The sequence below is a fragment of the Morone saxatilis genome, unplaced genomic scaffold, assembly GCF_004916995.1.
Source record: "Morone saxatilis isolate NCDOM2014 unplaced genomic scaffold, NCSU_SB_2.0 Contig14, whole genome shotgun sequence".
NCBI lineage: Eukaryota > Metazoa > Chordata > Actinopteri > Moronidae > Morone > Morone saxatilis.
In genome coordinates this window covers 13,924,220-13,948,883 of record NW_023339696.1, presented here as the reverse complement: position 1 = coordinate 13,948,883, position 24,664 = coordinate 13,924,220, and the positions used below count along the sequence as shown (strand labels likewise).

At 40.1% G+C, this 24,664-nt stretch overlaps 4 protein-coding genes across 8 annotated transcripts in view; 1 reads left to right on the top strand and 3 right to left on the bottom strand.

Moving 5' to 3' along the window:
- Positions 1-1,562: 1,562 nt before the first annotated feature.
- On the bottom strand, positions 1,563-5,726 carry LOC118323340 (solute carrier family 25 member 10). Its single transcript, XM_035655289.1, has 11 exons — positions 5,350-5,726; positions 4,608-4,727; positions 4,368-4,482; positions 4,248-4,296; positions 3,738-3,779; positions 3,581-3,624; positions 3,280-3,350; positions 3,087-3,179; positions 2,932-3,009; positions 2,706-2,762; positions 1,563-2,584 (listed from the first exon to the last, which is right to left on the bottom strand). The coding sequence occupies exons 1-11, from the start codon at positions 5,437-5,439 to the stop codon at positions 2,483-2,485; spliced, it is 861 nt and encodes a 286-aa protein (XP_035511182.1). The 5' UTR covers positions 5,440-5,726; the 3' UTR covers positions 1,563-2,482.
- A 3,409-nt stretch (positions 5,727-9,135) lies between these two features.
- On the bottom strand, positions 9,136-13,092 carry mrpl12 (mitochondrial ribosomal protein L12). The gene is made up of 5 exons (XM_035655288.1): positions 12,895-13,092; positions 11,181-11,379; positions 11,015-11,080; positions 10,625-10,762; positions 9,136-9,722 (listed from the first exon to the last, which is right to left on the bottom strand). The coding sequence occupies exons 1-5, from the start codon at positions 12,951-12,953 to the stop codon at positions 9,606-9,608; spliced, it is 579 nt and encodes a 192-aa protein (XP_035511181.1). The 5' UTR covers positions 12,954-13,092; the 3' UTR covers positions 9,136-9,605.
- Positions 13,093-15,045: 1,953 nt separating this feature from the next.
- zgc:103625 (methyltransferase-like 26 B) lies at positions 15,046-16,298 on the top strand. The gene is made up of 6 exons (XM_035654928.1): positions 15,046-15,245; positions 15,462-15,624; positions 15,747-15,806; positions 15,924-15,991; positions 16,089-16,167; positions 16,251-16,298. Exons 1-6 carry the CDS (start codon positions 15,046-15,048, stop codon positions 16,296-16,298), a joined length of 618 nt encoding a protein of 205 aa, XP_035510821.1.
- A 423-nt stretch (positions 16,299-16,721) lies between these two features.
- hgs (hepatocyte growth factor-regulated tyrosine kinase substrate) overlaps positions 16,722-24,664 on the bottom strand; it is a 9,448-nt gene continuing 1,505 nt past the window's right edge. Inside the window, exons 2-20 of one of the 5 annotated variants that reach the window (XM_035654921.1) lie at positions 24,202-24,286; positions 23,961-24,036; positions 23,776-23,868; positions 22,624-22,747; positions 22,387-22,439; positions 22,159-22,227; positions 21,896-22,020; positions 21,031-21,142; positions 20,739-20,837; positions 20,556-20,651; positions 20,393-20,431; positions 20,119-20,283; positions 19,785-19,998; positions 19,522-19,694; positions 19,292-19,432; positions 18,869-19,052; positions 18,586-18,719; positions 18,302-18,484; positions 16,722-18,115 (exon numbers count right to left, since the gene is read on the bottom strand). In XM_035654921.1, the coding sequence (XP_035510814.1) occupies positions 18,026-18,115; positions 18,302-18,484; positions 18,586-18,719; positions 18,869-19,052; positions 19,292-19,432; positions 19,522-19,694; positions 19,785-19,998; positions 20,119-20,283; positions 20,393-20,431; positions 20,556-20,651; positions 20,739-20,837; positions 21,031-21,142; positions 21,896-22,020; positions 22,159-22,227; positions 22,387-22,439; positions 22,624-22,747; positions 23,776-23,868; positions 23,961-24,036; positions 24,202-24,286 (2,255 nt within the window). In that variant the 3' untranslated portion in view covers positions 16,722-18,025. The remainder of the gene's footprint in view (positions 18,116-18,301; positions 18,485-18,585; positions 18,720-18,868; positions 19,053-19,291; positions 19,433-19,521; positions 19,695-19,784; positions 19,999-20,118; positions 20,284-20,392; positions 20,432-20,555; positions 20,652-20,738; positions 20,838-21,030; positions 21,143-21,895; positions 22,021-22,158; positions 22,228-22,386; positions 22,440-22,623; positions 22,748-23,775; positions 23,869-23,960; positions 24,037-24,201; positions 24,287-24,664) is intronic. The other 4 variants (XM_035654922.1, XM_035654926.1, XM_035654927.1 and 1 more) reach the window with 4 other exon arrangements.

Genomic DNA, 24,664 nt, shown 5'->3' with positions numbered 1-24,664 from the left:
ACTGTAAGTCGTAAAAAGTTTTGGTGTTGACTTTCCATTAAGAGGCAACTATCTCATCAGTGTTTATTATTAAAACAGTAAAACAGAAACCTTGTTAATGCTCCTATCTCAGCACCATGAAATTGAATGCCTGTCCTTTGCATGTTTTTCAGCTGTCAATATTGCTCTCTTTGGTCTTTGTATTTTCACAGGGCATGTTTCTCTGTGAGAGAGGAATATGCTGTGTATGATAAGACCTTCACAGTGACTGAAAGTTATTCAGAGGATTACAGAAAGCTAGAAGCATGTTTGCATATACACAGAGAGCATCCTATCAGGTAAAAAATCACATCTACAAATCATTTTTCCTTGTGTTGACACATCACACTCGCAACATCTGGTATAACAATAAATACAGTTTGAAATTTCAAATTCTGTTCCTGTTTTCAGTTCCAAAATATTCCGTCTGTCAGTTCTCAGCTTGAAACCAAAGTTTGAGGTCTCTTTCTCCTCTTTTCCAGAAAAGAAGACAGAAACAGAAGGGAACAAAGGTATGTACTTATGCCTCTTTGTCTGTGTCTGTGTGCATGGACATCATTAGCCTCAATGGATGTTTTCCAGTGCAGTGGTCAGTCTGTATTCTATCAGTGATAGAGTGCCTGATAAAGAGGAAACCACAAATCTGCGTGTGTGGCTTCACTAGAAAATAAAGCAGGACATACACTGAAAAAGAAAGAGACAGACCCAGACGTACCGTTCTTATATGGTGCATTATGTGTCATTACCAACCTATGTTATCAAGCTGCTCTTTCAGCGAGCTCCATGACAACCACAGATGATAACTGTCTCGCCATTAGGTGACTTTTTGCACAGGTCTAACAGAATTATGTAACCTGTCCATTAAGCAACTTAAGAGTCCCACACTGTAACCAACAAAGTCATATTCTCTGTCAAACGAGTTGATTTGGATATATTCCTCCCCATACACATTCATCTCTTGTTGATATCTGTCATTCAACAGGCAGTAAGAAAGTTGAGCTGTCTTTTTTCTTTACTTTTACATCATAAAAAAGAAGCATCAAAAGCGGAGCTGTCACGAGTTTGACCCTGAAGAAAACCATCATCGCTCAAATACTGACATCGATATAGACAATAAGTAAACTGTGGGACATGGAAAAATATCAGGTGTCCTATAGAGCTGAACATGATGGATTGTGCATCACTGCAAGAGGTGATACTTGGAAAATAATACCTGGAACAATATAAAATAAGAAGAAGCCGCAAACCCACATACTGCTACTGAACCAAGACTCACAACTCTTTCTTTTCTCAGAGTCAAAAAATGCATATCTTCAGTTGAACATTGTTTCAAAAGCCTCCTATTTTAAAAAGCTGCTGATTGCCCTCTTAAAAGCAGTCATATTGTATTAAAAGTGTACCTAATTGGGAGCTTTTGTTCATGCTAGTACACCCTGAACCTGCCAGTATTCCTCTTCAAGAGAGAGGAGACCTGACAGGCAGCGTGACTGTCTGAAACTCAGCAAAGGCAAAAATTATCAACAAGGCCCATAAGCAGATATGGATAGATTTTTAGTTTTATTATTCTCTTTTTACTGATGTAAGGTACAGCATTTTTACTTATCAGAAAGGGATCTAAAACCTGCCCCAGAGGTGTCGAAAAAAGCCACAACATGAATGCAAAAGCCAGAATTTTAGATTATTTTTATAGTAATTTATAAAAATGACAATGATACATGTTTAGGAAAAACAACTAGCCCACTTTTGATTTGATGGGGAGTGGTAAGGGACCTGAATGATGCATAGGTGGGCACTCTTACCACTGCATCACTTCTGGCTTTTGCATTCGTGTTGTGGCTTTTGCACTTTGTTTGACACCTCTGAGCCACCATAGTAATGTCTTCTCATCACACTTTCCACAATATGAAAATAACTAATCTTGTTTGTGGCAGTGGTCACCAAAAACTGTCTGGTATAGATATGCTCAAATTCTGCAATCATTACAAACAAATACATAGAAGATTATAAACATAGGCACACTATTTTTTCAGTGTCACACCCAGAGGGCAAAGAAGGCCTAGTATTAGTAGATTTATCAGTTGATATCAACTTAAAAAGCAGTTTCCTCTCCACAGAACTCTGGCTTAAAGTAAAAAACAAAACCTTCCTTCCAAAACCCTTATGTCAGATTGGTAGTTGTATAGTTCATCACAGGTCATGGGTCATAATGGGGAAATGTTAAAGTTAAAACACAAACTGATACATATATGACATTTATGTGAGATAATGTGATTGATTATGTGAGTCGCTTTCATTTTGTGTTACAGATGATAGAAATGAAAATCGATCTTTTAAGGCAACTTCTTCTTGGTTCTTGGTATTAGTGGTATGTAGTGGACACTGTAGCATCAGTGATGAAACTATCCAGCCCAGAGAACCACTGCAATTGTAAAAACTTTTTTTAATTTTTTTTACTTCATTCTTCTCAGGTGACAGCCACGGCACCGAAATGCTGCCTCAATTGTTCGAGGAATATGAAGGTGAAGACCGTGTGAGGGATGAGACGGATTGCTGCAGGAACAAGACCCTACACACAAATCATATCATTATGTCAGCAAGAGAAAAGTTGTTTAAAATACAGCAATTAACATGTTTTTGACTGGAAGGAGCCATGTAAAACATCACATCGTCTTGGAGGTGACATCCACCTTGTAAAATGCCTTCGGGCCCAGTTTTGCTGTTTCTGTTAGACAGTGAAACACACCCTGCAACAAGGAGATACAAAAACTAAGATAAGCTGTGTAATTCTCCCCTCAGCCCATGAATAAAACATATATGTCAGGGTGATGAGAGACCAAGAGAGATGCCCCAAGTAACCCCAAACATTCTGTCCAGCTAAATTTAAATCACATGACAGCATGTACACAAACTCACCCCATATTCCAGTTTTGAGTTCATTAGTCTTGTTTTAACAACATCAAGTGGTTGGCACAGGACTGTGGCACATCCCCCCTGCGTAGAAAAGGATAAAAAGCTGTCTTATTATGTGGCAATTTTAATTAAACAGTGACAGTGATTGAGTAACTTACCGCAAATACACTGGCCAGGAAGTGAGTGAGGATATTGTCAGTCAGGTAACCAGTAGCCAGAACCAACTGCTTGGACTGGTCGTAACAGGACAGCTGCAAGGGCAATATATATATATATAATAATAACATACTGCAAAATACAGTATAGTAGTGTTTTTGTGATGTAATGGTTATATAACACAGAGGTCTTTACCTGTCCGACAGACACCAGTGCACCCCTAGCAGATGCTACTGTGGCACCAGAGAACAGTTTCCTCACACCCTCTGCAAATTAAACGTCAGCATGGAGAACATATGAAGGAAGAAGTAGGCAATGTAAAAAAGGTTTACTGTTGAATTCATGGGGTAGGAGTAAAAATGTCAACAGTCATGTCACATATGAAACATTTGGAAATGTAACAAATTGAGCGTTTTTTTTGCAACTGAAGAACCTTTTTCTTGTATGCCGCAATGTTCAAAAAGTTCAGCTGTACTGTAAAGTAAGAAAATCTTACCCTCCTTCCAAACACGTAATAGTCCGTCTAGCGCATGAGCATAACTGGTATAAGGAAAAAAATCTTACAATGTGGTGATTTGTATGTGACCACAGACAATTTTCACTAAATAAAAAAGATCTGAAAAAGAAGTATATACATTTAAAATTTCACTTACTTTCTCCTGAGCTCTACCGGCAATTTGACATCATTCTGCATCCTGCGCAGATGACAGATTAAAGTCAATTAAATGTCAGGATGAGTAATCTTCATAGTCATTATCTCTTTATTGAATTCAGTGGAAATTGGCCTGTCAAACTTGAACGCTGAGCATTAAAGGTTGTATCTTTTCCATTTTGAATTTCATATTGCAGTACTACTTTGTATGTCCGCTACATGAAAATTTAAAAGGGAGGGAATTACCTTTTTAGTACAGAAGTGTTGTTGATTTATTTATTGTTTCAGTGCTGAAAATCTTTTTATGTTAGATTTGAGCAGAATACTGTGCACCTCAACAGTAGTGCAATAGTATCACTACGTTGTACAATAAAAGTCAAAGTGCAGGTTGTGATTTCTTCCCGGTGAACAACTACTTCTACATTAATAATGTGAAGTACAAAAGAGTTCAACGTCATAAACAAAATTTTAAAAACCTCTTTAAAAAATTTTATCTATCCACTTAACTCACCGGACATTCACCAGATCAGCTGGGGTCCCGATGAAACCACCTGCAAACCCTGTTGGAGAAAACATATAAAATAATGAAAGAAAATATAGACTAACATGCCAAATACGGATCAACACATACCTCCAAAGGCACCGAGCAGGACTTTCTGGTAGAAAGGTATGAAACCTTGGTTCTTTCTGTTCATCTTGTCCCTGACGGTCTCATAAATGGCAAACCGTGACAAAGAATATGTCATCTAAGAGAAAGAAAGAAAGAAAGAAAGAAAGAAAGAAAGAAAGAAAGAAAAAAGAGAGAAAGATATCTATCCAAACTTGTGCAGTGAGTGGAGCATTCAATGTGGGTGTGTGTGTAGTTTTCCACCTGCCGACAGAGAGACGCACTGAGGCCGCTGTAGAGAGCCAGATAACCTTCTCTCCTCACCACATTAACAGTCATCCCGATCATCCTCACCCTCACCTCCTGCTGCGTCTGTAAGTGCACCTGGAAATGACCACATGGAAGCAGCGATGAGGGTCAGTCACACATTTAGTGAGAGGAACAACTACCTGCACATGTGCAAAGTGACAGTAGTAAGTCAACAAAGTCGCTTCCTGTCTTAAGCAGTAACAACAAGCAAACAGAATTGGTTCTTAACTCAAGGTGATATTCATGGGTAATGTCAGCAGCCTATTCTAAACAACGCCACAAAGATTCAGTCAGCACGCTGAATGAAAGAAAATCAATTCAATAGCAGGATAATAGGAGTAGGAAATACAAAATTGAAGTAGACCTGTTTCTTTCATCATTTCATGTACTTCAAACAACCAAACAAGCCTATTGATGGTCCTATGAAGGTTATTTAGGTAATTAGGTAAACTGAATCATCGCCATATAACAGCAAGCTATTCCCAAAGTTGGTGTCAACAGGAAAAGAGCAGATAATAGACCTTTAAAGAATATAATTTTATTAACATTTTCCACAATGCAATCCAGAGGCACATGTGAAAAACACCCCAGACAGATGAATGAGGCCTAATTGGATAATTTTCTTACTTTCTTTAAGGGAAACAAATTGTGCTACAGTGGTAATTAAATTAAAAAATCAATTAACTCCATATTTTACCTTAATTAAATCCAGTGGGTGCGTTAAACAGGCGGCTGCGCTGGAGGAGACTCCACCAAAATACCAACGAGAAATACGATTCTCCTGCATGTTGTCACTGAAACAAAGTCCAAAAGGAAGACGGCTAAGTGTCGGCTTCTCAAAGGTTGCTGGGACAACTTCGTCCAAGGGTGCTCTCTTTCTCCTTTTCCCTCAACACTACCAGTGATGGCTGGAAGCCGTTCATGTTAAATGCACAATAAACAAACTCAGTGTCCATTATGTAAACCTGCATTTTTGTTTCTCAGAAAGAGCTGGGCATTGTGGATTAACACATGGCTAAACTTGTCGAGAGGAGTAAGCACAGAGCCTTCGAACTTGCTCCATCTTTCTGTGCCAAGAAAAGGGGTGCAGCTGGTTTGTGGGAGGAAGTGTACGTGACTAATATAAAAATAGTAAGTCAGCTTGACTTGCTGCTGTAGTATTGTGAATGTGGTATGGCATCAGCCAAGGATTTCGACTAACACGGATCAAAGGTCACAAAGTTCAAACAAATATTTGTTAAGAATAGACGATGCCTTCCCATTCACCACTCAGTCTCAGGGTCACAAAGGGTCATGAGGTCAAAACCATACTGCATGCCTCCACTCTTATTTCATATTCACGTTCAACAGCAGTTTTTAATACTGTTATTAAGTCGTTTCTATGTTTTACCGAAGCCTCTAAAGCCCTAATGTCTGTGTCGGTTCTTAAGCATGACATGATTATAAATGAGTGTTGCAGCAGTGGTATGAATGGGCAGCCTGGCACTGCTCTGTGCGTGCTGACTCAGAGGGAGGGGGGGAGCCATGACAGATGACAGAAACAGTAACTGGACACCCATTCCAAGTAAGAGCAAAAGGCAATACATGAGCTCTTGCTGCTGAAGGATCTAACACATGCAGACACGTGTAATGACAGCCAATGATAGTATTCTGAATCCGGTTTCTGTCCTGTGTCCGCTGTCAGTAGTCCAACTGGTTTTATCTAGTTTCATTTATCTACAATATTCCCACTGCATACCAGTCTATGTCTTTAAATGTATACAAGCTGTTATATCCAGATAAGATATAAGTTACATTATGATGAATGGCCTGAGTTTACATTTAAATTTGAAGTAAACAAGGTTTCATAATTTAATATTGTGCATGTTCAGATTTGGATTTTGGCTGGAGTAAAATGCCCAAAAGCCCGCTTGAATGTTCCTCTAAATTACCTGCAGAGATTGAATCTTTTACATGTAGTTTGATCTTTGGCTGTTATTTCTATAGTCAGTTAAACTTGTAATTGGATTTGATTTCATGTGCCGCCTTCCTGCAGCGATCCAAGTTACTGTCTCAGTACTACAAAGCAGCCTGAATCCATTATCACTAACAGAGCAGGGTTTCTTCTCAGCACATCAGGACAATTTTCACCAATTGTATTCAGTGTTTACAATGTACTCATGTTTCTTCAAAGTATATTTATATCATTATTTTATTAATCGTCACATTTTGTCTGTTTTTATAGTATTTTTCACTTCCATTCGTGAGCCGGATGCAACGTTATTTCATTCTACTGTGCACTTGTCCTGTCTGAATGACAATAAAGTTAATCTTGAATCTTGACCAGGGCTGAATTTACAGTTTGCTCACTCTGGGGAGATTGTATAAGCTGTTTATAATACACGCCCTTCACGCAGTTTTGCAGTCAGTTGTGTGCCAGGCTTTGTCCTCGTGTTACATCCCTACACATCGTCTGCAACACTCTGTTCTTCCTCTCTGCTGCCTTTTAACAACGGGGCTTTTTTCTCACAGAAGACATTTTGACATGTCACAGTAGGAAAAGAGCTGGTGTAAATAATAAAATGACTGATGGCTGAATTCCATTTAGCTTCTTCATTTTCAGGGTCCTGGACACTGTCATGGCTTACAGGGACTATTGAATAAAAGGGAGCCATTGTTAATGTTATTAGTAACACCTGTGCTTTTCTTACTATGGCTGCTGTGAAAAAGGCCTATACAAATAAAAAAAAACAGGTTCAAATGACATCATATTTGACTGAGTTAAGGTAGGGAAACAAAAACATATGCAGATTCACTTTTTTCCACCTCATGCTGAGGCGTAAACCTCCTTGGTTTTACTCCTCTGATGAGTGAGCTCCACACTCCCCCTGGTGTTCATGGTGTTTATGGTCCCCTCACCACTTTAGGACAAACCTCCTCATTTACATACACTTAGAAATCAATGGCAGAAAATCATTTTATTAAGACATTTTCTTTTTTTTATGATTCTTTTTTAATTTAAGCATTTCCATTCATGCTCTTTTTCACGCCATTTTTCCATGTTTGGTGATTCAGATTTTGCATTCAACCTTTGAATTTAAGCATTTCTATTTGAGTATTTTTTTTTTTTCCCTGATGGTAAAATAAATGTATGTAATTTTCTCCATGTTTTTCCTGGGCAAATTATCCTCCTTGTGGGGTACCTTTTTTTGGAAGGCGCACTTCAACAGACTCTTCGGTATTGAAAAAGGAAAATAACTCAGCATCAGGCTTAAATTTCTCTGGCTTAAGCTCTCACAGTCTAATAAGGTTGTTGACTGACGTGCACACCACATATTGTTTTGTTAAAATGAGCCCTGGGCTTATTCCTATAAATTTTTATGTGGGCTATTAATGAAATCCAAATGTAACCCACATGGTGTTTATGTGGACCTAATCAGGATTTAGTCCTATTATCCTACAAAAATAGGTAATGCAACCCCTTACTGATGAAGTAGATAAACCATGCAGGTGTATTTATATCCCAATAAACACACATAGACCACAGATTCCAGTTTGATCTCCTGAACTCTCTGAAACAGCATTCACCACATATTAATAGATTAACTGCGATAACTTAAGTCATCTAACAGATGCTCAAAATAACTTCTGGAGTGTGACATATTATAAAGAGAGGATGACCGCACACTTAGATTTTATTAGCATTTCAACCTAGGTTTTGTCATGCAGCTTTAAATATAGACTACGCCACCTGGTGGCAATTTACAACAAAAGTACCACGTGTTCATCAGAAAATACCTCCACCATATTCATGTAAGTTTTAACATAATAAAATGACTCTTAAAGAGTATGTTGGAGAATAGTCAGTTCTCAATAAACCGACACAAAGGCCCAGCTAATCTACGTAGGGGGCATGTTTGACATCAGTGGCTGAATTCCATTTAGTTGCTTAATTTAAAGGATTGTGGTATTGTGCATGCTGGTTTATTGCAAAGCTTACTGGAGCACTTTAATAGAACAGAGCATCTGTTAGTAATTGTAATTGTTATTGTTCGAGATAAACTCAGGTGTACCTTTAACCAAAATGACTAGAGATTAATGTTTAAGATAAACAGTTCAATGCTAATTTACTGTATACTTTTAAATCAGCTGGTTTTACATGCAAATCCAACTACAGCATAAATTACCACAAGTCTTTAAACTGCATTCCTCTCTTTCAGGACAGCAAGTGGTTTCTGTTCATGTCAAAAATAAGCATAATAACGAACATTCAAACAACCACTCTCATTCTGTCTGAGTTGATTGAAAAGAGATCTTAGGACCTCTAGTGGTCAGCAGCAGTACAGCAGGATGCAATCAACTAGGATAACATTTTCACTTCTTCAATCCAATACAATACACACATTTCCAGTTTCAGTAATGCCAGATATGTTTAAGAAAGCACCACAGACATTACATGGATTTCATTCTCATCATTCACTACAAGAACACATAACAGCAGGAGAAATATGAGTATTTCAACTTTAATCACATTATCAACAATTCTATAAGCAATGAGGCCCTGCCATTCCCTGAACTACATACAGTATCTGGTGTTGCTCAACAAAGGGAATGGTAACCATGTCTCAGCATAATCCTTTCTTCTGTGAAAAGTTTAACATACACACACACACAGAATGACCAACTGACTTACTTGGCACCCAGGCCAGTGTTTCTGTAGCTTATTTGCTACACAAGTATCAGGCAGACAAATGGACAAGGAAACAGCGAGGCGGCCATTTGTGAAGGCTGTGTGCCTGGAAAGTTCAGTTGGAGTTGTGCCGCCCCGCCTGACGCTGTTAACACAGTATTGATGTCAGAAGGCATTTGTTTCCTTTTTCTCCTGGGATCCTCCTCTTTGTCATGTAAAAAAGAAAAATCAATAATAGGGTGAACGACGAAGTGCATGAGCAGCAAAATGCTGAATGAGAAGATCTACTCCAACGCCACAGTGCCGCCTGCTGCCTCCAGCGCTGCTTTAAGTTTCTCTGCTTCTTCTTTGGACACATTGGCTCGAATTTCCTGGGGAAGAGACTCCACTAGTTTCTTAGCCTGGTGAAAGAAGGAGAGAGGAAAAACAAGATTTTAGTGACGTTACCAAACCTGTGAAAACGGGAAGTTAGATCCTGTCCTGAGCCAATACGCACCATTGGTAGGGAATCATCTACATTTTTGTCTTTTGAGTAAGTCGACTCAAACTTGAATCTTTATTAATAATAAACAATTACGCTCCAGATACAAGTCAGCTGTCATTAAGACCATATTAGACTCATAAGAAAAGAGTGGAACCTGTTCCAACTCTGTTGAATGCAGCTTAACAATGAAGCAGAACAAAAAAATATAACAGAAACGTGTTTCAGTGAATCATCTATATCTCTCTATATCAACAGCTACATAGATAGATAGATAGATAGATAGATAGATAGATAGATAGAGGTGAAGAGAAGCTGACATTCATGCTTCCACAGATATTACACCAAACACCATAGGCCACTGTAGGACATACTCCATAGGAGACCATTAAAGGAAAGCTGTGACAAAGACTATATTTTATTGAGCCATATGTTGTTATATGTTGGCTTTAGGCACTATGCAGCTGTACTCTGTAGGAATATTAAAAAAACATATTGGATCAAGAGTCTGTAGTAGCTGAAAGTACTAAGTATTAAGGTGTCCTGTGGAGTGTTCTTGTGAGCAAAGTTTCTGTTTACATTCAGCATTTAACACTGTGTCCAAAACACTAGGCGTCTAACAGACTTGCAAAGCCAATTCTGCCAAATATTTGTCGTTTATATGGCGTTTGCGAACTCCTCTGCTTCGCCTGTGTTGGTGCCTTGTTTCATTTCTTGGCATGTTACTGCCACCGAGTGTTAACCAGCAGTCACTGCGCCTCAGTGTTACTAACTTTAAATAACTCGGCTCAGTACTGGGGACTTAATAATGATGAGACTTACCTGAACCAGATTCAAGCCTTGGATGCAATTCTTCACTTCCTTTATAAGCTTGACTTTTTCAGCTGCCTTAAATTCTGTCAATTTTACTGTGAAGTGAGTCTGCTCATTCTTAACCGGTTCCACCTCCTCTTCTGTGGCCTATTTTCAACAAGGAAACAATTTGCAAATTTATTTATGCATTTGTACGGCAACTATTAGCTGCTACTCAATAAGTAGTGGGCAATAATTGTTGATTAAATAAGAAGACATCAGTAAACTCAGAGTGATAAAATATGGAGATCCTGTGTCAGAGAAGTAGTTTATGATGGGTGTTGTAGTAGATGTGGTTTTATTGAAATGTGTCCCAGTTATATTGTCTACTCTCTGTACTTCATTTAAAAAATCAGTCACCTGAGCCGCAGGAACAGCTGATGCAGCCATCGGCATCATTCCAACATCCTGAATGTTCAGAGTTTTCTGCAAAAACAAAGAAAAACACCACAGATGGATCACAACAATCTATCTGACAAGGCATTGCATGGTTTCGATTGAGCATTTCAGGACTTTTCCCACGCACCTTGAGGAGCTCGTTGAGGTCCGACACCTCTAATAAAGTGAGGCTGGCTATGTCATTGACGAGCTGTTGGATTTTCGGCGAATACTGTTTGGGTGATCCGTCTAGTGGAGGGGTGGCGATGGCATCTGAGTGGGTGATCGGACTGGTCTTCAGAAGTCTGAGAGCACACAGGGCCGGTGCTTGCCTCTGAAGCTGTTGCCTGGAAAATGAAAATGGATTATCTCAACAGCTGACTGTGTCTGGTTCCTTAAGAGCTCAAGACGGACTGTGTATCTAGATATAGAAAAGACCCAGGTGAGAACTCATCTGCAGTTCGCGTCTGGCATCAAAATGTATCTGAAGGAGAATTAATGAGAAACTATTCTGATAACTAATAAATCATTTCACTCTTCTCATTCCCTAGTTCCCTAGCTTCTCAATTCTGAGGATTTGTTGCATCTCTGTGTTTAACGTACACTTCATATCTTAAAGTCCTCTTTCAATCAAAAGTGTGTTTCTCCTTGTTCCTAAAGTTGGGATGTTTGAGCTCCACAGTGCAGAATGATGTATGTGCAGGGTTGGACACTAGAAGGATGTTTTCACAGTCATCTGCTGAAGGTTTCTCTGGAAATCTGATGTTAAGAGGAGGGTGCACGAGCATGATTTGTGACCTCAAATCATTTTTAAGTCAACTCTTGGTTCAGTGTACTAAATACAAGTGTGACGTAGGAGGAGGAAACATCTTGTGTCTGGCAGGACAAATTACATATTTATAGATTCTGAACTTAGAGTACATGCCATTTTTAAGGATTTTAATGAGGAAATTAATGCTTTTTTTAAATTATTATTCCAAGCAGACTATTTATATACATCTTAATACATGTCTGGAGGCAATATTTAAGGTTCGTACTTGTGTTGTGGTCTGTCAGAACAAGCAGTTTAAAGATATGACTCTCTGGTTAAGGAAATCCAGAAAATAATCAGCACATAACATGATAATGAATGAAGGAAGGAATACATTTATCGTTAAAGTCCTTTAAAAAAAGCTTAATTACGGGGTTTAAGATCTCCTAACCTTGTGACCCCTCAGATATATCCTAAGGCTGCTGTGGGGGGGTTACACCAGGATGGGACCCACTGCTCTCGGATGAGTGCAGCTATTACTGTCAGCTCTGGTGGTTCCACTTGGTTCCTTAATATACAATATATAAATATATATATTCACACACGTGTTCATAGTACATAGTAAGAGTACACGAACAAACTCAAGAGATGCAGCTTGACCAGCAAAACCCGGAATTTTAAGTTACACGAGTGTGACCTTGGCTGTCAGGAACATAGCTGCTTAATGGAGGAGATTGGGAAAGGAAAACGATCCCTCCATTTGTGGAGTTTTCTTTTTTAACAACTTAACTTAAATTGAGGACAAAGCGTTTCATAAAATACTGGATTACGGTAATAAAAAATAAAAAAAAGGTGCACAGTTAGTAGTAGCTAAAGTTACTGAGCTAACCTCAGCTAACACGCAGCCGCCAGCACATTGAACTCACTTTCAACACATCTTTTACATTTACACGAACTACGGGAGCCGCAGCGTGTCTAACAACCAGGACAACCGGCAGCAGTCAGCGGCGGTCTGCCCTTGAAGAAGCAGACAGTCGAGCCTCTGCTGCGCCGTTACCGCCGGCTCCGGTGTTACGTGACAGCCCGGTGCCGCTCGGTTGACGTTACGTACCGGTGTGTGCCCGCTGCAGCCCGCAGCGCGGTCCGGAGGCAGTGTCTGCTGCAGTACATGTTAACGCAAACTGCTTTATCCCGCTGTCCCCTCTTAAAAACACAAGTGTGGCACAGATAGATCTCCTTTCTCTGCACACCTCTCTGCCTCAAAAGCACATGGCGTCCTCTCGGCTTCTGACCTACCCACAATGCATTACGCGATCTGTTAGGAAAGCTACGGGAGCCCATAAGGGACATAAATGAATGGAGGAAATACTAAAAGTTACGACGGAGTATTAGGGCCATACTTAAAGAAAAACTTTTTTTTTTTTTTTGGAAATACGAGAATGAAACGCTCATAATATTACCTAAATCAAGAAGTCATAATATTACTAGGAATGAAAGTCATTAGGATTTTGCGAGAATAGAGTCCGTAATATTACGAAGAATAAGTCGTAATATTACGAGAATTAAGTCGTAATAGTTAGCCGTATGGTCTACGAGAATAAAGTCATAATTAGTTACTGAGGAGATAAAGTCGGTAACATGTGCCGAGATATAAGGTATGTACAGAATATAGTCGTAGATATTGCGAGAATAGAGTATTGTGCGGAGAATAAAGTCGTAATATTGACGAGAATAAAATCGTAATATTAGGAGAAATATATAGCATAAATAGCTTGGGCGGAGAATAGAGTCGTAATATTGAACCTAGGTCTCACGAGCAAATAAAGTCATGAATTTATGAAATAAATGTCGTAACATTGACGAGAGATATGCATTATTCCAGAATAAAGTTCGTAATAGTTTACGAGAATAAAGTCATAATACTCGCGAGAATAAGTCGTAATATTGCGACAATAAAAGTCGTAATATTACGAGAAAAAGTAGTAATGGTTTATGAAGAACTGTCAGCCGTGTTGGCTCCAGCAGCAAAACTGTTTAAGGACGAAGGATTAATCAGTAACTTTAGTTTGAACGTTACCAGTGTTTACGACGGAGTATTAGGGCCATACTGAGAAAAATCAACGAGAGAAAAATTACGAGAATAAAGTCATAATGTTACGAGAATAAAGTCGTAATAATACGAGAACAATGTAATCGTTTTAATGAGAAAAAAACTTCGATTAGTTATTGATAGTTAATGATAGTTATCAAGATCTGACGTGAGCAGCTCAACCACCCAGCAGCTGCTGTTTGTCTCAGTCGGTACAGTCAACAGGTAAACTAAAGTACTGATCATTTCATCCTTAAACAGTTTTGCTGGCTGAGCCAACAGGCTGACAGTTCTCATAAAATTACGACTTTATTCTCGTAATATTATGACTTTATTCTCGTAATATTACGACTTTATTCTCGCAATATTACGACTTTATTCTCCTAATATTACGACTTTATTCTCGTAATGTTACGACTTTATTCTAGTAATATTACGACTTTATTCTCGTAAATTCCAAAAAAAAAAAATATTTTCTTTTCTTAGTATGGCCCTAATACTCCGTCGTAAAAAGTTGTACTGATTATATTGTTATATTTTTGGGATATTAGTTAAAATGAATGTTAACATTACATGCATTAATAACACACATTATGGAGCACTTACCATGTGATTTATTCTAATAAACAGTCCTGCAATAAGAAAAAAACCTTTGTGAAAGTGTTTCCCACCTCAGTTTACACGTCTGAGAATACAGAGAACAATAAAAAACATACTGAGTAACAGTGTTAGCCACAATTTAACGTTTTGGTACAGCTCTTCACTATGAGCACAAGAGGGTAGTAAACAGTATTTCACAACCCATGCATTATGATGATGCTATTGACTGTATTGTTACCTTTTTATGACAATATTTGCAACCAAATATTCAGATACATTGTATGAATTGTCTCTGTTTCCTGTGTGCGTGTGTGTATGTGTGTGTGTGTGTGTGTCCTACCTGTACTATACCAGTGCTGAACACTTACGGAGGAGCACAGAGGGAATCCTCTTAACCAGGTAATCTCTGCACCCATCTGCTGTCACAGTCATCCACCACAACCAGCCTCCACCAATATGCTATTTCCCAGCTAGTCTCAGCCAGCACGAGTGGAGGTAAGAGGGAATCTCTGACAGAGAACATTTATTCATGGTGATAGTGTAACATGTCCTTCTGCTTATCTCCTGCAGATCATGCTGCTGTCTCCTCAGGCAGAGAGGAACTGGGAGGATATATGTTCAGTGCTCGAAGATGTGCTGGAGGACCAGTCCCACAGGCAGCTGTTCGCCTTAGAGCTGGGCTCTGGAACCGGGCAGCATGTCATACGCTTTGCCCAGAAACTGGCATTTGTCACCTGGCAGCCATCAGACATCAAAGAAGATTATCGGGACAGGTTTGTGTCTTATAGAAAAAGGCTTTCAATAATTATTATGTCAACTATTAATGATCGAGATGAATGGCTGTACAGTAGTCATACAGTAGTTTTACAGCAAGCATCATGGGTAAACAGGTTGGCCATTTTCCAATTTTGTGGATATTAAATAGCACTAATTCAGTTATAAGAGTATGAAATAAAAATGTAGGATTAAGTCTGCATACTTACTTCCAGTATTAAGGCATATATTGCTGCAACCCATGCAAAGAATGTGCTGCAGCCTGTCCACCTGGATGCCAGTGAACCGTGGGAGCAATGGGCAGGCCTTCCTCGCAACTCCTGTGATCTGATTCTTACCATTAACTTAATGCAATACAGCACCTTCAAAACAGCACAGGTAGGCCTGCTTGTCTAAAAGTGATTGTTCATTTGTTTTCGGCCCATAACACACAGCAATTTCTAAATGATTAAAATGTCCCAGAACCTGTTTTATGTTCTTTTTAAAAATAATTTTCCAAGGGTATTTTTAATGGAGCAGGTCAGATCCTCAGGCAAAATGGCCATTTGATAACGTATGGGGTATGTACCAACATTCATTAAGTTTATTATCCACTCATCATGTGAGTGTGAAGTGTAAAGTACTGGCACACCGGGCTTTAACAACTGCCACCTTTCCAAATCTTAAACATGTTCCAGGTGTATGCTATTAATGGAACTATTACACCAAGTTGTAATGAAGACCTGGATGCAGAGCTTCGTAAACAGTGGGCATTTATTTTCTCTAACACTTAATATACTACAACAGTCTGGTGTAGCTTTTCCGGTAGAGTATAAATAGATTTGTTTCATGCTTTTACACAGAAATCCAGAGTGGGGTCTTCCAGACATCGACGTGTTGAGACAGTTGGCCTATGGGAACGGGATGCGTATGGAGAGGATGGTGAGTCACATACTGTAGCTTGGGGTAACTACTTGGTAATAAATAAAATATGACTATTATACCTGTATTGTTTTTATTTCCAGATTGAGATGGAAGATTATTACAAATGCCTTGTCTTCAGAAAACTTTAAAGAAGGCAAAAGAAGAAAAACATTTTTTTAATTTAAATTTCCAGTGTATAACATTTATTAAGGTCTATTTGAAGAAATGCAATGTAATATTCATAAGTTTAATGTTTTCATTAGTGTAACCACCTGAATATAGGAAACAGTATGTTTTTGTTATCTTAGAATGAGCCTTTTATATCTACAAACACTGCGGTCCATCTTCAATGGAGGCCACCATATTTCTACAGTAGCCCAGGAGGGACAAACCAAACACTGGCTCAATATAGGGCTGTTCACAGGTTTTTTTTTTTGCACGTTTCTGGCCCCACCCGTAGTTTCTCTCAGCTTGGAATGGGAGGGTGAAGCAAGGGAGTTGTAATCTGCAACAACACCGCAAGATGCCACTAAATGTCACACACTGGACCTTTAAGCACATACAATAAGGTGTATGTTTAAGCACATTTATTTTGATCGTATCACTCATCAATGTAGTGTTATGGCCTTTACAGAAGTATAAGAAACTGAAAACCCCAATTACTGATGTATGAATGTGACATGAAACACTGTTTACATGAATAAAAGTCATCATGTGACCATGAGTCTCTTTCTTTTCAAATCCTCTGCAAGGTTACAACACATAAACAAGAGGAAGCAAGTGGACAATAGGAACCAGATATTTATTAAATATAATTTTAAAATTACTTTAAAGTCAGACAGATCAGTATGATGGAATAAAGAAGTTCACAGATAGCAAATGAAGAGTTACAGAAATCACTGATTGGGTATGTGATACATACATGCGGCACGTCATGTTTGCTCTGCAAGCATTTGCACAATTATTGAGAGTCAAGTATACTTTAGAAAAGACTGCCCACCTGTACTATCTTTACCTTTGACAGTCATAACCAAAAGCACACAGGGGCGCTCATAGGTTATTTGCAGTTAATTAAAGGTTATTGTGGACCTATGCTTCTGTCAGTCTTGTTTTCATTTAAGAAACTACATTAAAGACACAGAATATTCCAAGCAGTGCACAACAAATAAATGCCAAAATAAGATAGGATGACCCTAGTTTGTGTGTGCATGAGAGGGGATGGAACTGAAAACCACACCTGGAATGGAAAGCTGTGAACCTGACAGAGATGTGAGCTAGTAGCCATTTATATCAGGCCTTTGACCGTGCTTTCTCTCCCTAGACATCACTCTATATCCCTACAACCACAATCTCTTTAACAGCACATACAGATGATAAGCTGCAATCATTAAATTTCCATTCCAGAAAACAATACAAATTTAACATGCAAATTATTTTGCTTTAGAAAAATATGGAGACAAAGGATGGTTATGTCTTGTCTTTTTTTCTCTCCTCAATTATTTTATTTTCTTATTCATTTTTAACTTTAATACCACTGACTATATCTGAGCTTCAGTTATTTGTTTAAGAAGGAAATTCTACATACATATTATCAGCTGGAAAGAGGGAGGAAGAGAGTGAAAGGATCTGGGTTATGGTGCCGTCTCTTTCAGCTTCACCCCACATCCCCATACTGCGGTGTGGGGAGAGGCAAGGAGAGCAACAGCTCTGCAACATCATCACAATATTTTACATTGCCACAACATCACAGCAAGGTGGAAGGTGGGAGTGGGAGGTGTGCGTTTCCAGAGGACATCCTCAGAGTCCAAAGAGTGAGGGGAAAGACCAAAAGGAGGAGAGAGTGTGTAGTGTGTCAGAGCCTGCAGCGTGTGGGCTTTTAGTCGAAGGAGATGAGCTGTGCCTCTGCGCTGCCGGGCACAGCCTGAGGGGCCTGCTGCTGCTGCTGTGGGCCACCAGGGGGAGCCACCTGGCAAGAAGGGAAAGTAAAAATAGGAAGTGAGGATGAAAATAATCTGGATACTGTGAAAAGTAAAAAATAAAGATACCAATTAATGTTTAACATAGCTAGCTAATTTAATAGGGTGCAAAGTCTTTACAAGGGTTTCTTATTGCGAACACCTGGTAGCAAAGGAAGACATAGTAAGTGGCTGACCTGTTGGTACATGGGCTGTTGGCCTGGCATGTACTGCTGTTGGGGGGGCATATTGGGGTCCTGTCCTGGCAGTGCTGAAATCATGTTCTGCATGCTGTATGGCTGGTAGCCTATGTAACCCATACCGTTAGTTGGGGCCGCCTGGGACATGGGGGGCATACTCTGGGCCTGAGAGGCCACATTCTGCACAGAACAGGGACAACAGTTAGAAGGATGATTATGTGTATTTGAGTATTTTGGTGGTAGTTTGTGTCGTAATAATGAAGAGTGAGAGACAATCAGACCTGGTAACCCTGTGTGGGAGTGGGCTGATAGTTGGAGTAGGGTGGACTTGTATTGGGCGGAGCTTGACCAGGAGGAGCAGGCTGCCCATTGGTGCCTGCAGCCTGGTACATGTACGCATTGACCATATTAGGATCTGGAGAAAGAAATGACAATTGGTCACACACACGGGAGAACACTAAAAATTAAAGTATCATGTCCAATGTTTCCTGAATGTGAAGCTGTAGGAAACTTAAACATGGCATATTTTAAAAGTTTCTCCTTGTTTCCTGTTGACCTCCTCACCTGTTGCACCACCAGGCATGGCCTGGTACTGTGGTGGTGCGGTCTGCCCAGGCTGGTTCATATAGATGTTGTGCATAGGTGAACCCTCTACAGAACCAGCAGGGCTGAAGGTGCCCGGGTAGCTGGGTGGAGCACCAGGCTGGTACACAACCCCTCCTGCCACATTGGGGGGCAAAGACTGCATCTGCGTATACAGTATACATTATCAGACATTTATTCAGAAAGAGGCAAATACGGTGTCTAAATCTCCACTTTCAATGGCAAAACGAGACCAAAAGAATAAAATGTACCGCTGATTAGAATTAAGGTGACCTGAAGGACCATGCAAACCATTCACACTGTGTGATTTTACCAATGTTCTATACTCATTGACTTTAAAATGAGTTTAGCCTGACAGCTGGTGACGGTGTATGCAGTGTGTACCTGGGCGTAGGGCAGAGAGAAAGCAGGCATTTGGGCTCTCATCTGGACCGTGTGCTTCTGCTGCTCCAGACGCATCTGCCTCTCCTTCTCCTGCTCCTGGAGGCGCTGGATGGCCAGCTGTCTTTGCATCTCCAGGTACTCCTGCAGTTCAAAGACAAACACCTGTGAGTACGGTTATGAACAGTGCATGAATATCTGCACTTTTTCAGTAGAGAGCTTCATTTCATGACCTGTTTCTTCTGCCTCATGATCTCCAGTTTTTGTGCCAGCTGGATCTGCCTCTGTCTCTCTGCTTCCTCTGCGGCACGACGAAGCTTCTCTCTGTGTTCGTCCCGAAGGGCGTTGAGGGCTGCCCGAGCATCGCGCACTTGAGCCAGCTTGTCCTGCAGCCCCTCGTAGTACACTGCAGGTAACACACATGATGTGATAGTTCAGAGACTGGACCCGCAGGATGAAAGGACAGACACACAACTAATGCACAGCTAACACTCACATCGCTTCTCATCTAGCTGGTTGAGGATGTCCAACAGCTGTGGATGCATGTTATTGATGGACTGGAAGAGTGAGAGCACAGCACTGTCATTGGTGATGCTGCGCCCACGCATGTGGTTGCTCTTCATGCGGTTAAGGAAGGTGGTGACAGAATTCTGCAGAGCCTTCAGAAACTGCTCATGGTTCTCCTCCGACTCCCCGTTCTGGTACTGCTGCTGAAGGTGGGGAAGAGAGGGAAGCAGAGCGCAGAACGTCATTTGTGGTCTGCCCACTCCAGTTTAGCTAGACATGAAAAATACTAATGCATCTGCTCTCAGCAGCAAGTTTCAACATACCTCCACTATGCTGACTGGCTGCACAGGAACGTGAGTTTCTACAGGCTGGCTGATTGCTGGAAGGGGCTCAGCCAATGGCACAGGGGCAGGGGCTGAGGGGGTGGGACTCTTGCGAGCCTCTTCCTGTTTTTTCTCCCAGTACGTTCTGTTCAGGTAACGGGCCAGCTGGAATAATGTGACATATGATCATCAGTATTATAAGCACAAGATAAAATGTCCATTAGTCTGCCTTAATGGAGGTATTAAAGTAAAGACTACTAAACATAACATGTACCTCAGGGTCTACATCTTCAGCTGACGGAGCAGAGGAGTTCTGGAGAGAGTATATAGTTAGTTACACAACACATATTTAAATAATTTGTTACAAAATAGGTAGACCTTTAAACCTTTAATCATGTTTGGTAGTGTAAGCAATTCAGTGTGCCAGACGGTCTTACCACAGGGGAAGTGTAGAGGGTGCTGACTGGTGGTGCAGAGGAAGTCACTGGAGTGGGATCAGCTTTGGGATACATTGAGTAGGAGTTCTTCTGCCTCTGTAAGTATACACAGAGGTATGTGTCAGTTTCTCTCTATAAACAGGCACTTAAAATACAAAGGGAAATTTCAGCTGTGCAACCCACCATCCGCTCCTTCTCCTCTGCCTCACTTTGGGAAAGGGCAATGGCCAGCTGCAGCTCCTCCTCCTCCTGCAGTGCTGCCTCATCTCTCTTGGGGGGCATCTGGTGAGAGAATGGGTGGGTGAAAAAAATCCCCCAGTACGGAGTAGGGTGAAGCCAAGAGGATAATAAAATAACACCAATAAATGTCTGTTTTATAGGCTGTCCTTTAATACGGACAGATTTATTTCAGCTATGACCAGTCTGACCACAACTACAGATTCTCAATTTCTGTTTATAGTTTCTCGATAATGACCTGTGACTGTTGGGACAGTGGGCTGGTCAGATACTCAGGAGGCAGCTCGGCGGGGCCTGCAGGGGGGGCTTTACCTTCAGCTTTCCTAAGGGGAGGAGAAAGGGAGGGGTGGCTGGTGAGGAAAAGGGATCAGGGAGGACAAACAATCTTTTAAATCAGAGGAGAACAAGCTGCTCAAAACACCAAAATCTCTCCAAACACAGAACAATTCAACAAAGAGCTCAGGATGTGCATATCTGTCATAGGTTATTCTAACAATATGAAATGTTATTGAGTTTAAGTAAAGCCAATTGTGTCATACACGTTGTTTTAAGATGATTTTATGGCATATCAAAAAACAACAGCTTCATCATCTAATGTGTTATGTACCATATTTGGGAAATACTACAGAAAATGTTTCGTCATAAAAAGCAAAAAAACACTAAACACATTATAAATGCCTATATGGTTGCACTAGTTTCCTAAAAACAAATATTTTTTTGGCCTTGACTTAATATTACATCAGATATCAGTAAAAATCTAACTACCTAACAAACAGACAAACAGGGCTAAAAACATGACAAAACAACAACATTTCAATACAGAAGTTCATAACATGTATAGCTGTCAGCAAAATGTATACACATGGCACTGCATTGTATCTTTTTCCTGAAAACAAGAAGCAATAGAGGTTGAAAGTGAATCTAAATCTAAAACCAGTGCATACTTGGGTTCAACAACAAAGTATAAAGCATAACTTGATTTACCATGCCCACATTATACTGCAGGTGAAGAAGTAGTTCTCTACATTGCTGGAGATTAAGACACGCTTTCCAGACCCTCTATACTTTACACTCATTCTTGCGGTTCAAGTCTGGGGACTCACTTGTTAAGCAGCTCAAAGCAGGGCTCACACACACGGACTTCCTTCTCTATGCCGAACTTTGGAATGGTGGAGTACTTAGACGAACACTTTCCACAGAAAATCTGGCCACAAGCTCGACAATGGTGCTGGAAAAGCAAAGAACATAAATCGAGGTCAACCACCCGCACATGCGCTTTTAATTTATTCTTCACACGCTGCTGTAACTGAATGAAGGGAACCATAAAATCTCCAAGTGCCCTAGTTTCAAGAAAAGCCCAGCCTACCTTTCTTGTCATAACTCCAAATTGTACTCTGCACCGGTGACACTCCTCAGCATCAACCCAGTCTGGAGCCTGGACAGAGCAGACGGACATCACATACGACTACAGATATGGTGGTACAACAAAGTCATCCTCTCTCCTAAATAGCTGCAGCACCAACTTTTGCTGCAGCTATAGATATCATCATCCACTAACTACTTCATTGAGATAAGAAAAAAACAAATATCTCACTCTCTCAGCTGCAAACATCGCATCACTCTCCTTAAACTCGGGGAACACATGACCTATGAGAAAATAAACACAGACCCATTAAACATGTAGTATAATACCAGTAGCATATTAACAGAAGTAAATAAAACTACAAATGTGGATTTGTTCTTCTTTAAACTAATTGTAGCTGAAACAGGATTGGGAAACAGTCATCTGATCCATCTAAAAGATGAAAAAATACAGCTTATGTCCACTTACCTTCCACTTTCATGATCTGATAGGTGTCCTGAACCACCTTATATTTGGGTTCGTTGCGGAAGGCGTGAGCCCAGGCCTGGATCAGGTACAGAATCTTGTTTCTGACGTTTGGTTCCGTCTGTTTCTGGTGGCAAAAGAACCACACAGAGTAAACTAACCTGGCCTTACAACTATCCCTGTCCTAAGTCCCTCTTGTGTTTATATTCTACATTTCTGTTGTCACATAACACTGGTAGGCTTGAGCTTTTAAAACACAAACTGAATCAAACAACATTGTGTTTAACAACATGAACGGAGGTGGGAAGTCCCTTACTTTGGTCTGAAACAAAAAAACAAAAAAAAAACCCTCATGTCACAAGGCTATGACATCATCAGGAAGTGGAAGCCAGCCTGAAGGAGCTCGTGTCACATGACATAGCAAGGATCCAATCAAATATTGCTAGCTCATGCTGTGATGCAGCCACATGCCTGACTGCAGAGAGCAGTTATTGAGTCAAGAGAGACAAATCACCCTGTCTGTGTGTAACAGGGTAAAAAAACACTGTATCCAAACTTTCCACTGCTTATGTTGCTTTGACAGAGGAGGGCAGGAGACTAATACATAGCTGCACAGATGTTATTTAGCCTGATTAGAGGTGAAATAAGTAGTCAATTCATCAATAAGTTGATTGCCAAAATAAATAATTTCAGTTGTTTAATCAATCAAAAACGTCAAATATTTGCTGGTTGCCTATTGCCTAATGTCTATTTTATATGACTCTGAACTGAATACATTGTTTTTTTGGACTACTGGTCTAACAAAACTAAATATCTGAGCTCCTGAGTTACCCTGAGCTCCCAGAAACTGTGGTGGGCAGTTTTCATTTGACTTTTTATGGATTCAACACTTAGTCGATTCATTTAAATAAGAAAAGACAGATTAATTGATACTGAAAATAAGACTTAGTTGCAGCCTAAAACTAAACCAGATTCTGTAAATCCTGTTCTACCTTTTCACAATATTCAGCTTCACAATGAAAAGACGGTTGTAACTTATGTGGGGACTTTGGAAGAACTGGTTTATAGCAACTTCAACAGAGTTAGACTGAAGACAGTATGTTGGAAATTAAAACAGGTTTATGAAGTCCAAGATATTAACAGAACGAGTTTCACCTTGAGTAAATCCTTTAGTTCCTCCATAGTTTGTTTACTGGCCACCTCATCGTGGACTGTCTGGCCACAGTTCTTCACCACTGACTCCAGGACCTGAAGGGTGAAGCCACATAATCATTCACTATCTGTTTATTCCAGCTGAGAAATAACTGAGCAGCTCATTTTCCACTGTACACACGTCTTACCTCAAGCGCATAGAGGGCCACGTGTGGATTTTTGTCATTCAGCTTCTTCTTAATGGCCCCAATAGCATATTTAGCTCTGCGAGGACAAGGCAAGTATTGGTCAAAACATTGTCCCAGCAATAAGTCGAGTCAGCAAAACACACTTGTTAAACCCAATACTCTTGGATTGAGCCATGGCTTCAACAACTAAGGATATAAATTATGCAATATAAATTAGCGGGAAGTGGGCAGAATCACTCACTGGGCATCTCCTTGGCGAATAAGATCACAGATTTGCAGAATGGATTCCCAGTCGGTCTCCAGCAGCAGCTGACTGGTGGCTTTATCTGAAATTAGTTCACACGGTTACAACTTTAACACACGCATTGTCTGTCTAATATCTACCACACCAAACAAGCATGTCACACAAAATATATGTACATATTGCCATATATTGCAACTGTTTAGAGAGGTGTTAAATCAACTATGAGACTATTTTGTGTTCTGATATCCTAATATTGATAAAATAAACTTGCAACTAAGTGTATTCGTGTGTCTTTCTTCTAACTTAGGTGAGGGTTACCTTGATTTAATGCAATCATACAGCAAAGTTTTACAGGTATTGCTGTGGATTAAGAATAAACAGTAACTCAGAGAGATACCTGAACTACATCGACGTTTTATGAAGAATATACGATATTGATTTCTTTTATCTTTTTTCTTCT